The 14093-nt window shown below is 42.5% G+C and overlaps 1 protein-coding gene across 8 annotated transcripts in view; it reads left to right on the top strand.

Moving 5' to 3' along the window:
• MLC1 (modulator of VRAC current 1) overlaps positions 1 to 14093 on the top strand; it is a 76091-nt gene that overhangs the window by 44299 nt on the left and 17699 nt on the right. For all 8 annotated transcript variants that reach the window (XM_088457611.1, XM_088457613.1, XM_088457610.1 and 5 more), the window contains one exon: positions 11630 to 11686. In XM_088457611.1, the coding sequence (XP_088313737.1) occupies positions 11630 to 11686 (57 nt within the window). The remainder of the gene's footprint in view (positions 1 to 11629; positions 11687 to 14093) is intronic.

Here is a 14093-nt window from a genome sequence, read left to right as displayed (position 1 = left end):
AGGTTCACTAGTATACACAGAATTTTTTTATCAGTAGGAGTAACTGGAACTTCAGAAAGAAACTCTGGGGAAGAGGATACAGGAGAATTCACTGGCAGAACTTGTGATATGTCTGGAGACAAAGCAGCGAGAGCAGGATGAATAAACATCAATTGACTAGAAAGTTCTTGCAGCTGCTGTCTCACAAGTTGCAGAGCTGTCTCGAAGGAGTAGATCTTGAAAAGCTCTCTTCACCCTGGAACCTGGCGGCTTTGCATATTTGGCTGTTCAATCTGTCACGATCCGGTCCAAGTGTTCCTCTGTGGAGGACGGTGAGCCGGGGGGTTCTGGTGACTAAGGACGTGAATGAGCTAGGTTTCCTAGTTGCGGCCGAACCCAAGTTTTGCTAGACCTGCCCAGAGGAGCGGAGTTTTTCCAATGACCCCTCCAATTTGGATTTGGTTTTCACCGCACCAAATGAGCAGGTCCCGACCCTCTGGACAGGTACCTGGGAATGTCAGAAGACCGGAACTATATAAAATTAAGTGAATGCTAGACACAGGAGGTGAACCGTATGCTTGAATATTGGAACACTGTAAGAGATTTTAAACACAGGCTTGCTAGAGAATACTGGGAATTGCTGATTTGCACAGACAAACAGAGCAGAGTGGACACAGACATATACTGAGAATGCTAAGAGATGCAGCTGGGAGCAGGTAATCTGACACCTCAGTAACACAGGGAAATAGAACATTACAAGACACACAGGCATAGAAACATAAAAGACAGGAGTACTGGGAGAGAACTAAGGAGCTCATTCAGACCCGCTCGCAAGATGCGATCGCTCGTTGGCAAAAAGGAGCCGGAAATTAAATTAAGCGCTCACACTGTGTCGCGTAAGGACGCCCACTATGTTTTAGTGAGCTATGGCAAAGTGCGCTCGCAAATGTCTGAAGACGCCCCCTTGCCACTTGCAACACACATCATCTCCGTGAAATGAAGGATTAATCGGGACGATTGGAGCTGCTCGCAGCCCTTGGGGTTGCCTTAGCCTGCCGCAAGCACAGCGATCAGCGCTGGCTGAAATACATGCAGGTGACATGTACAATGACGCTACTTTGCTAATTATGCATGCCCTTTAAGCGGCGTTTTGGCGGCCAGATGCCTGTGTTCGCACATCCACTCCCCCGTTCACAAGCACCTTCCCCTATTACCACCCAAAAACGGCACTATCTGTCACTCAAAGCAGCGTCCTGATAGTGGCTTACGAGCTACCAAAATCAGATCTCAACGAATGGCTTGCGCACGCGCACTGCGAATTATACGCATGCGCTGATGGGCGAAAATCACTCAGAGAAAGCAATCGCGCCTAAGCGAGCGGATCTGAATCAGGTCCTAAATCTCAGACTGAAAGTAGCATGGAAGCTAATGCAGGCATTCTAGTGAACTGTAAGTGGGCTGAAGCATCACTCTGAAGGAAAAACACTGAGCAACACTGGTGAGAATCACAAGTCACTGGAACGGCGAAGTTGAATAGCAGTTTCCTGTTCCTGGAGTCAGACTTAAATACCCCTGGGTAGCTGATCATTGGATCAGAGGATCAGCTGAGTGACCACTGGAGTACCATTGAGAGAGACTAGTCAGGTGATATGAACCAACATGGCTATGCCCATGCCCGGCACCCCGGAAACCAGGACGCACGCACGGATGCCCTAGCGGACCCCAGGGAGAATACTCAGTCACCACTCACCTCCACTCCCAGCGTCTGGACACCTAAGCCCAAGGACACCAGCACAGAGGTGAGTAGCGGCCGATCCCAGGCCGCATCCTGACAGCACTGTATTGAAGAAAGCCTGTTTATTTTTTTCCTGTGGGGGCCAATGTGTGATTTAGGACAATTCCCACATCCCTTGCTGCGAGGTCACGCCTTATTATACACACACCACACCCTTTTTTGCATGCCATTTTACCTTTTTTGAGAGCAAATGTACATACTCGGTAGATCATAAAAGTTTGTTAGCTTTATAAGTAGAACACCGAGTCCAAAAGTCTGGCCACCCCTGCCTTAATTGTTTTATTATTTCAAAGCTTTACAATATCAGCAAACTAAAGCGGCCCATACACAGTGCAATTCATAGTTGGTAAGATGTGTTGTACGATTGCCCTTGAAATTCTTCATACGAAGTGGTCAAATGGTGTACAATTGGTTGTTACGATCTTACTTACGATGCATACAAGTGTATTACACATTGTACTCAAGATCGTAGATCTAATGGGGCACATCCACTAGACGATCTACTCCCTGTCCAATCTCTAAACGATTTTCCCTTGATTTTTTCCCTTGAAATTTTAACTTTCAGTCTGGACGATTTGTAAACGATTTGCAAATTATCTTTAATAGATCAAGTGAAATTGACCTGTATGTTCAGTCGACTGACAAGACGATCAAACAACCAGCGGGAGCGCGCATCGTTGATCGTTAACGACTGCACGACTTATAAACGATTGAACGATAACTACGTCATTATCGTTCAATCGCCTGCTAAAATCGTGTAGTGGATGCCCCCCTTTACTGTTTTGCAGTAAGATCTAAGATGCAACTATACGACTGCGGGGACGCGCATCGTATACATACAGAAGCTACACACGATGTGCACGATTGATCGTTACGACTGATTGAAATCGTGCACATTGTGTAAAAAAAAATCGCACCGTGTATGGGCCGCTTAATTGTAATTTACTTTTCATTGAACTAATCAGTGTATAGTTTTCACAGAGACCACTAGATGTCAGTGCAACTCAAAATAGAAGGAATTATATAGTGTTAATTGGAGTACATATGTGAACTAACCAGTTGGCTTCAAGGAAATAGTAATTCATCTTCAAATGTTGTTACCTGCTGCTTTATTATTATTAATAAAAAGCTACGTATCCTTGATGTCTTTCATTCAAATCAACTTTTGTCTCTTGTTCACTATTGTTTCTTAAAACCACATAGTTAATATATCTTTTCACCATCTCCTAAAGTATCTCTGTATGACTCATCAAGCCAAAATATTGATATTGCTTTGAAAAGTAGATTATTGCAGAGTTTAGAGTTTTGTGTATATATGAAGCTGTGTTTTATGTTGTTTTCATCAGGATATTTGTAAGATCTATGCATATATCATTTGTGTACCTTCCACTTCCCGTGAGGATGTCTCTGTTTCAACAAGTTTTTATCTGTTCCTGTTTTGAAATGTTGTGAGATTATGTAAAGCAAAAGTGTTGTGGAAATCTACAATCAGCCACTACTGAATGGATAATTGTGGACAATAATTGGGTTTCCTGTCTTGTAGGAGTATTGGTAATGTCTAGGTTTTCCAAGGTATGTGTAAAGCTTAGTTAACTTCTTACAAATTCAGTCCATATTAAAGGAACAGTTTTGGTTACACCATTTTCACATGCTTCAGTTAATTTAAATCAGGGCAGCCATGAGGGGATGTGCAGGGGGTACACATGTAAGCAGCCTGTCGAGACAGGGGGGCCACTGGAGTCAATGGTCCTGATGTGAGCTGCTTCTGATTCTGTCAGCTTGTGACTCAAGAGTATTGACATTGATGCTACAGAAGCAGGTACAGTAAGTATTGAGGATGGGTTCTTTTGTAAGGAGTGGCCTCTAGGAAATATACATAGACCTAGGGGTAAATTTACTAAGGTGGGAGTTCTATTAAGTGATGTTGCCCATAGCAACCAATCAGATTCTACTTCTCATTTATGTAGCACCTACTAGAAGATAATACCTGGAATCTTATTGGTTGCAATGGGCAACATCACTTCTTAATAGAACTCCCATCTTAGTAAATGTACCCCCTAGCGTCTCCAAAAGGGGCACTGCTTGATGTGCTCATTACTTTGGGGGGGGGCTTTAACTGAAGATTTTGTTTTGAATGTACCTATTTGTAGTAGATCTTTTTGATTTGCACTTCTTTCATGTATCTGAACTATGTTTGTCAACTTTTATTCACAAGTATTCCAAATATTGAGCCATGTTGATATGTTTCATATGTATGTCCAAGGCTGGTGAATAGGCACTGAGAGGGGTTTTTACTAATTACCCGGGTCCGCAGCCACCCTCCCCCTTACCTGTCAGCTGCAGTGTCACAGCAAGATTTGTAGAACAAACACATTTTATACAGCACACACACACGTATATAACACACATATTCTATATAAAATACACAAACACATACTTACACACTTTCACTTACCTTTGATGCAGCAGCAGGTGCTGATGAATGCGGGCCGGGCACCTTAAATCATTAGGCCCCACAAATACTAGGACAGCTTTATTTTTTACCAAGCAATTTAGATCTGAGTTTGGACACACTGCTCCCTAATCAGCCTCTGGGACTGATGCAGAGATGCATGCCATTGCAGCTGTCACTGTGTCTTTTGCTGCAGCGTGTTTGCATCTTTATGCTAATGCTGCGGCTGATTGACTTCATACAGAGATGCCGGCTGTGGCACTAATCTGCCGCTGTGCGTATGAAGACTCAACATCAGTCGTACCATCAGAGACTACACCAGCCCTATAAAAGCGCCGAATCTCCGTCTGAACATGGCCGCCATTGTCAGTGCAGCTGCGGCAAAAGATGCTGACATGCGCGCTTATGGATAGCCGTTCCCCTGTTACCACTCAGAAATGCCCACCGAAATTGCCTCCAAATTCATTCTGTGGCTCCTGGCGGTAAACATCGTAAAGCATGTGCAGTATCAGACACGTGAGCAGACTGAAAACATCAACTGCTAGCGTGCGACATTGACACCGTGTGCACCTCTGAATCAGACCCTCTATGTACAATATGACAGCGCAACAAGGTATACTGTATGTGAATTGTCCATTACCAAGATGTCATTTTTTTTTTTCTTACTATAAAGATGCACTTATTCAAATTTTGTTAATTTACACTTTGTTTTTTAGAACTTTAAAATGAAATGATTCAGCACATTCGGTGGTGTATCTCTATATTTAAATTAAATTGTTGCTTTCAGTACGAAGGTGCCCTACAATATCATCCATAGGGGCATATTCAATTTGTGAGCGAAAAGTCCGTGCTGGATTTTTCGCTCCACATCGGAGGTTTTACGGGGATAAAGTATCGGGCATGCGCCCGCTTTATCCCCGTATTCAATTAGAAAGCAGCAAAAACAGGACCCGGTGGAAAGGTAAGTATCGGGAAAAATAGGGAATTTTTGGGAATTCATCCTAGGACCCCCCTAATGATGTCCTGACATGGGGGATCACTGTGGGTACCCCCGTTTTTCCCTGCAGAAGGTAATTAGGGTTTTTAAATAGCCGCGGCAGGTGTTTTTTCCCGACTTGATGAAGAATAGCACTTTTTTGTTGGGGGGCAAAAAATAACTATGCCCATGAAATTTGGGGTACATCAAAATGGGTGCAAGCATATTTTTAAGTCCCTAAAGTGCATTTTGAAAATTCTTCAAAAATGCACCTGCCGCTACTACCCGCATTCTTTTGAACGCCTGTCACATACTTGGGAACCCCCCCTGAATTAATTTTGTTCTTTAAAAACTTGTTCCCCATATTTCTTTTTTTTTTTTTTTTTTTTTAACCCCAAATTTAAAATATTTTTTTTGGGGTGTCCCTATTATTTTTTTTTTTACTTTTTTTGACACCGTTAATTTTTAGGGGCTATTCCCAGGGGTGCAGGCTATTTTTTTTTAAACCTGCACCCCTAAACCCCAATTCTGCACTTTTTTTCGCCATGTAAAACATGGTGAAATCTTAACCCCGTTTGTTTTTCAAAGACTTTTCGCACCGGCGAAAAGTCTTTGAAATTGAATACGGGGATAATTCAAACATGCGAAAATGACGACTTTTCACAGCCTAATTGAATATGGCCCATAGACTTGAAAAGTGTCCAAAATACCATGAAAAATATAGGAACACTTGTTCAGCATTGCTAAACAAAAAATAAGCTAATACAAAACATCTCAGGAGAAGAGATTGCCTATGCTTATACTCATTTTAAAATAATTATTTCATTTGTATACTTCGCATTTAAATTATAATAAATGTTAAAGGTTTTAAAAATAGTTGTCCTTAGTGCACTTGCTCAGAATATACTCTGCCTTTGGCAGTGTTCTGTCCAATACAAACTTCTAAAGTAAAAGCCGTTCCAAGATGAAACACAGTATTGCTCTTGAACTGTTTTTGATCCTAGAATTAGTTTAAAGAGAGGAGCTTGTACTGTAATACATAACTGCTGATAATTGACCAAAAAGTAATTGTACATAACTGCTTAAAGACCAACACAACATTGCATGCTTCAAGTGATCTTTGTATCGTAACATACTAATCCTTTGGAAAAAAAAAAAAAAGCCTCGGCTTGTTCTATATTCATCCTTTAATTATAGCTTCCTGAGTGGTCATGCTCTATATAGGTTTAGGTGATTTAGGATCCATTCTCATGACATCATACTCCCTGAGTGTGAGCATGATAATTTACTTAATTTGCCTTTACTTTAACAGTTTCACCCGCCCTTCTCCCTTGTTATTGAGTGTGAATAGTTTTGAATTACTGTAAAATAACACCAGACTTGTCTACTGTTATCTATGAAAATACTTGGATTCTGGCCTCCAAGGACTGTACTGGAATATTTTGTACTTAATTTTATGCTCATGTTGAGTTTTATAGAAGAACTGAATTGTAATTTCTATGTTGACGTTGCCCATCGTTTTATTGCTAGAAGACCTACCACTAGTAATCAGTTGTATATGTTTAAGGTTCCAAAAACAAAAAACTGTATTATAACTAATCCTATAAATCTAGCTGTTTTGTGAGCCTGATTTTATTTTGACATAAAACATTTCCAGTATAGAAAAAATAAAAATGCGGAGCACTAAACTTAACCGGACTAAAGCTGGGTACACGTTGACAGATATATTGGCTGATCAATTGATTGGCCAATATATCTGGTGCCCGTCGGCCAGTGTGTACCAGCGATATGTCTGTGAACGACGTCGTTCAGACCTATCACGCCGGCTGGACATATATATATATGCAGATACCGACCGCCCGTACACATGCAGCGGGGAGGGAAGATGATGGTCGTTTAGTGTATATGAACGACCATCATCTACAGATATATCTGCTAGGTGTGTACTCACCTTAACTTAATTGACAAATAATTATACAATGTATTTTATTTGTTTTTTGTTTTTTTTCTAATTTATCTTATGCAAGCCATCTATGCATTACTACCAGAAGTGCCAACCTAAATTGTTTTAGTGGATCCTCTTACAGTCAGTAACCTGCTATTAGTGACAAATGCTACTGGTTTTTCTTTGCACCCTCTCCACCCTGGTGATCCGAAATGTGGGCTGGAGACTCCCACCCAAATTATTTACAGGAAATGGGTCCCTTGCAGGGCCACCCCAAGCCTAATGTTTTTGGTAAATTAATATATATTTTGGCGCCCCCTTAGTGGAATAAACAATATCATGCACAGATAAAGTTAAAGCACTATGGGGCCTATTTATCAAGGCACATTTTTCACAGAATAATGCATGAACTACAGTTTCTGCATAATTTTATGTATGACCGCTATGTACTATTAACAGCCTAATCCAGGAGATTTCACAGAAATCTTCTGCAAAAGGCTAACTATGTGCAGATCGCAGTTCCCATAAATAATCCATGGGAACTACGATCTGGCTCCTTTGTACCAAGCTCCGAAGCGAAGCTTTTCAAAGTTTGGCCCAACTAGTTTAGGTCATCCTCTGATCGCATAAACTGCTTTATGCCTATTGAGGCATTTTTGCAAGAGAGAGTTTTTACGATCCCTCTCCAGCAGCCTGTGAAGAAAGGAGAAGGGCACTATGATGAGAGGTAGAACAGCAGGCACTAGGGAATGTTACCCCAGAATAAAGGATAATTATTAGAAAAGACATTAATAATAATACTATCCTCTATCACCCCTGTATCCACGTTGTCTATCTCCCGGACCTTCTCCACTGGGGCCCCCTCTAGGACGCAGATCTCCAAGAGCCTGGAGGGCAGCGGGGTATCCACCATATCCGAGGGTGGCAGAGAACACATCAGGTACAAGGCATCATGAACACATGGTCTTCACCCCCACTGTGCTGCCAGCCGGGGCACCGGGCTGTGTGATAGGCCGGAATACAGTGAGGCACAAGGCTGGGGACTGTATGACAGGTTAAGAGCACCGAGCACTGTGATAGGGGGCGGAGTACATTGGGGCACCAGGCTGCAGAGCAATGACGCAGAAAGCCTCAATTGGCTCGCGGTCAGCATCAAATTCAAAATGCTGCCACTTTCGCTCCATGGCTGCCAGCTTGCTGCCCAGCGCTGGAGCAGCAGTGGCGGCAGTGTGAATTTGACCCTAACCACCCCCCTTCCCCTAGCCTAACCCTCCGGGGGGGGGTACCTAACCCTAAGTCCCCCTGGGAGCCCTTCAATTTTGGCATTTAACATGACAAATGTCTGTGATCCGGCGACGGATCGCAGAACATCGATGGTGGGCGATCGGAAGTTTCCGATGGGCAATCAGAAATTTCCGATCGCATCCCTGCATCGCGACGATCCGTCGCAGATGAATGGCCACCTTTACAAGGAATCCTGAAACCATGGCAGTGTAATTAACCTTTGGTCTCCCAGCTGTGATTCAGAATTGCCTAACTTCTGCTTTATCTTTGACTCACCACTAATCACCTGTGTGTTGTCTAGCTCAGTCCCTACTAAGTGAAGCTCAACTGTGCTCCGGTTACATTAATTTGTAATCCTGCTGGTGCAGTTCTGTTTGTATTTGCTGCACTAACGTTCTAAGCCATTCTACTCCTGTGTAATCAGCATCTCAAGTTGCACAGGTAATTCCAGCTAGTTTCCAGTGTGCTGAATCTTTGCTACACCTGTGAAAAGCATCCACCTGTCTGCTCAGGCATATCAGCCGTTCCTGGTTCCGTTCCAGATTATTCCACAGCTACCATCCATTCCGTTGTTCGGTCTGTATCCCGTCCAGTCATCTTTAGAGTGCTCCCAGACTACAGGGAAAACCCAGTTCAAGCCTGGTAAATACTTCTGCAAAGATCTGCAACTCAAGTGTCCTGGACTACAGAACCAAGTAAGAAAAGTGCTTATATTGTGATCAGGTAACAACCCAGTTCAGCCTGGTTAATCTACTGCTACAGTCTTCTCTGCTACATAAATCATACCATCATCAACACAGACGACCCTGGTGGTCTAGTGGGTACGATCCGGCATCTCTCTGCCGAGATTCCCGGTCAGGGAAGCATCTACTAACATGTCAAGAGGTCTCCTCAGGTCTGCCAGCTTTGCTTACACACCTCCCACTTCTCAAACAGACCTCTACGCGACCCCGGTTCCACAAACGAACACAAGTGTGACTGGCAGCTGAAATTCACCACCAACTTGTTGAGGTGAGAACGTCATGTCACGGAAACAGGTTTGGGTTTGGTGTACTGCCTTTGATAACGCTAGGCCACACTCAGCCTACCACATGCATCAGTTGTTACGGTGCTACCATTTGGAGATACTGGACCATCCTCCCTACAGCCCTGACCTGGCACCGAGTAACTTCATCTCTTGGACCATTGAAGAAGCACCTGGGTGGAAGGCGATACGCAACTAAGTTCATCAAGCCGCCATGTCCTGGCTTCAGGCGCTTGATACTGATTTCTTCTGTGCCGGGATAGATGCCTTGGTGTGCCGTTGGAACTAATGCTTAGACAAGCATGGGGACTATGTTGAAAAATAATCTGTACCCCACGGCCATACTATTGATTATACATATATGTACGAGTTGATAAATTTACGCAATGAGAGGTCGTTACATTATTTATTGAATCGAAAATCGAGTGCCGCTCCCGGCCCCCCCGGAAAGGCAGGCAAGCCTCCCGGGCCCCAGCGACCCATCCGCCCCCGCACTTACAGTCTAAATCCCGGCAGCGGAAAGGCCGGTGATGCAATCCGCGCTGAAACGCATCATCGTGGCCCCGCCCCCTGCCTCACAATGCCATTAATAATGGCATTGTGAAGAGGGGGAAGAGCCACGATGACACGATAGTGATGTCACACCCCCATGCTCCGCCTCCCCAAATATGTGTAATCGTCTGACCTTGTCCCCTTTTTGCCGCGACCCGCCCCCTCCAACAAAGCCCGACAGCTCCCTCCCGGAAGGAGGGGGTGAAATGTCGGTAAGTATGGTCTATGCCCAGTCCTTCTGACTTTGGACAATAAAATAAATATACAGTATTTTACAATGCCCCAGGAATAACATTGTAAACTCATTTGGGCAGGCAATTTATTTTGTGGGCAATTTATTTTTTACAGCACTAAATACAAGTATAAACTAGAAATATATAATGCAATAGAAGCTGTGGAACCCTTTGTCAGTAACAGATGATATGAAAAAAATACAGCAAGTATAGTTTCTACAACATAAAAGCAATTTTACTATTTTATGACAAGACTGAAACTGCATTGTTAGACCTTGTATAAAATACATCTACTTTCCTGTAGAGGCGAAACAAGCGGAATACTTGGTAAACAAGATAATCTAGCTGGTGTTGCAGCTACTGCATGAAAGAAACGTTTTTCCTTAAGTAATAGCAATAAATAAAACAAAAATATAGTTATAAATATACTGTAAAATCACTACAGCATCCAATAAATAATTTAATCCTTTTGAAACTGGTACAATGTCAGAAAATAGAAATTTGATCTTGAAAGTGATAAATGTGTGTTGGATAAACACTGCAGTAGGTGGAGGTGATTAATATACATACTGTACTTAAGTTAGAATCAGCATTTGATCAGGCACAGAAAATTTTATGGCCACCATGGAATATAGTATGACACAGGCTTTCTGCATTATGTAGACAAAAGTGATTCGACATCCCTAGTTTCAGCTGGTTTGGCATGGGTCCACTAGTTGTAATGCATGGTCACATTAACTCTGAGATGTATAGAGATGTTCTCAATAACTCTGTGCTTCCTACATTGTGGCAGTTCTACGGAAACAATATTTTTATCAGGACGACAATGCCACCTGTCATGTTTCCAGGGCGCCTCTGGACTGATATACAGAAAATTCGGTGACCTGAATGGACTGGCCAGCTAAGAGTCCAGATCTTAACCCCATTGAGAACCTCTGGGACGAATTGGCGCGACGGGTGCATTCTAGGTTGACTCGACCTTCTTCAGTGTTAGTTAGGCAATTAAGGTGGAATGGCAAAACATACCGCTTGCTGTTGTCCAGAAACTTGTGGACAGTTTGCCAAGTAGGGTGTCTGCAGTACCCACTGCAGGTGGTGGACCTACAAAGTACTGTCATCAATTAAATCTTGTTGGTCTATTTGTGTCCAATCACTTTTGTCTACATAGTGTAGAAGCATAGCACACATCTACCACTTATTGACTGTCTTGAGAGTGAAACTGCTGCTGGCAGTCTTTGTAATTAAGGACAGTAAGGAGTGGTTTCACCAGGTCAGTTTTGTATTGTGAAATGAGCAGATCCTGTGATAAATGTAATATATCTGAAAGATGTGATAAATCATCAATATACTTGTGTATATGATTAACTTAAACAATATTTTGACTTTCAGTGTTTCCCAAGTGCCATTGCTAGTCATGTTGCATCGGAATACCCAAGTAAATGTTTGGTAAGTCTTTGAAAGGAAATAAAACATTAATATGCTATTTACGTGTGTATTTATTTTAGTGTTTGAGATTAGTCAAGGAAAGGAAAAGATTTACTGTGCACACTATATATGAAGTCTTAAATAAAGTTATGCACCAATCTTATTCTTCACCAGCCCCAATGCTGGACAGCCTGGTCTGATCTGCTCCATGAGCCTGATTCATTATGGATCGCAACTGCGATTGCAATAGCAATTACTCACGTAGTCTCACTGCAATAGTATGCTAATCCACTGCAATCGCTATGTCATCGCAGCATAACATAAGGACACCCACCTTACCTTACACAGCTCCGTAATACTTAGCAAGACTGCAAAACCATCGGTAAGACCGAGTACCATCGCAGCCTCACGCACACTTGCACAACAAGCTCTGACCTTACTCATAAATTGCTAACTTCCTGTACGCAGTGAGCTCAGGCTGCGTATGGCATCACAGTAAATAATTTATGCACGCCCCTGCAATGGCGTTCAAACACGCTGGCATGCCTGCGTTTTGATGACCCCACCCCCCGCTGTCACCACCCCCAAACTGTACTTCCTGTCAGCCACTCTGCGATGGGTCTGTGTGGTCGCAGTCCCGATCATAATGGCTAGTTTGCGTGCAGTGCATGCGCAGTACGCAACAATTGTCTGATTGCGTATGTATTAGCAGTTGTGATCCTTGCTGTATCAGGCCCTATATCAGAAACTCTGAGAATGTTGGGGAATGCTATAATGAAAACCAGTCCCATAGTGGTAATTGCAGAGCAGATACCTACATTGAGTCAACTGTGTTCTGTTATGATATTATCCCTAAGCTGATGGATGGGTAGCTTACAAAATAATACCCCTTATGGTGCACTGTACGATTAAAATGGACGATATGAACGATAACTATATTGATCGTATCGTTCATATCGTGAAGTTTTCGGTGCCCAACGACCTGCAATGCTCGATATCGTCCATCGACTGTGCATGCAAGCCAGCCTGGTCGATATCGACCAGATTACTATATGGACCCGCGATCGTTGATCGCGGATCGCTAAAGTTGTTGGTGAGTTCGTGGTGTGCTGGATGATCGATATCAATCATCCAGCACACCCGGGAGATTGTATAATGATATCGTTGTCGATCGTCCAGTGTGTACGCACCATTAGAGTGGCATCTATGACATTCCAGTTGTAACTGTGTGAAAAAACCTATGTTTGCTGCTTTATTATGAAATGTAATCCTCTTCTTTTTTTTTCTTTTTTTCTTTTATTTGTGGACCAGTCGTAATCTAAACGAGGGAAGAGTATCCCCATAACAGTGACTCATCGCTCACTATGAAGGGCCCCTGTTAAATGATTATGAACAGGAGTAATTGGGAGTCCAGCCAATCACAAGCAGCTTCCCACAATAGCTGCTTGTGATTGACTGGAGGCTAAGCAGAGTCCCAGTCACTTAGCACTTAGTAAATCTTATTGATACTTTTTAGGATTTTTAATTTGGACTATGATGTATCAATGGAAGAAAAGAATATAATATTTTGTAAAGTGGTGAATGATGGTTCATTTTACAATGTTGTGTTTAATATTTCATTTTATTTAGCTATTGTGTTTTTTATTTATTTTTTCTTGGAGCCAAGCTTGTTAATTAAACCAGATTCCAGCTTTTCAGAGCTGGGCTGTAAGTATCTGGAACGAAGGGGGCATGTATATTTTCTTTAAGGCAGCCTTAACCATTGAGGCAGCTTCCCTACTTTCATCCTGGAATAGATTTTCATGTTAGCAATGGGACCCCAACTTATGGTCTTCCTGTAATAGTGTAAAGGCACACATCCACTAGTTGATTAAATTGAGTGATTGAACGATATCGTTATCATTCGATCGTTCGATAATCATTTGAAAATCATTTGCAGATTGTTTAAAAAATATCTAAAACGACCAGCGTTGCGCGCTCACGCTGGTCGTTTAGACATCTATCATCGTACAAATATGTTGTACAAACGGACGATAACGTCAAGTTCAACATGTTTGCAGATGATTGATGTGCCTTCACTGAACGACTGCTTGTTCAGTGTAGGCACATCACAGACAGACAAACGACTGCACGATTACAATGTCATAATCGTACAGTCTTTTGCCTGTTGTCTAGTGGATGGGCACCTTAAGGCTGTCTGGCATCTGTGCTGTTTTTGTTTTATTTAATATTAACATTGGGACTTTACTAGCCCTCCTATAGGTCATTGTAATTACTTTTACACACATGGGAGGTGTCATGATTACAAAATTGATATCAAAGCACTGTAGAATATAGCAGTTGTAGAATATGGCAGTTGTACATAGACTACCCATCGAATGTCTAACCCACTGTATAGCCTATGTACAGCCTCTTGTCAGATTAATGA

The sequence above is a fragment of the Taudactylus pleione genome, unplaced genomic scaffold (assembly GCF_031769625.1).
Source record: "Taudactylus pleione unplaced genomic scaffold, aTauple2 ptg000041l, whole genome shotgun sequence".
Lineage (NCBI taxonomy): Eukaryota > Metazoa > Chordata > Amphibia > Anura > Myobatrachidae > Taudactylus > Taudactylus pleione.
This window is presented reverse-complemented; position numbering and strand designations above follow the sequence as displayed.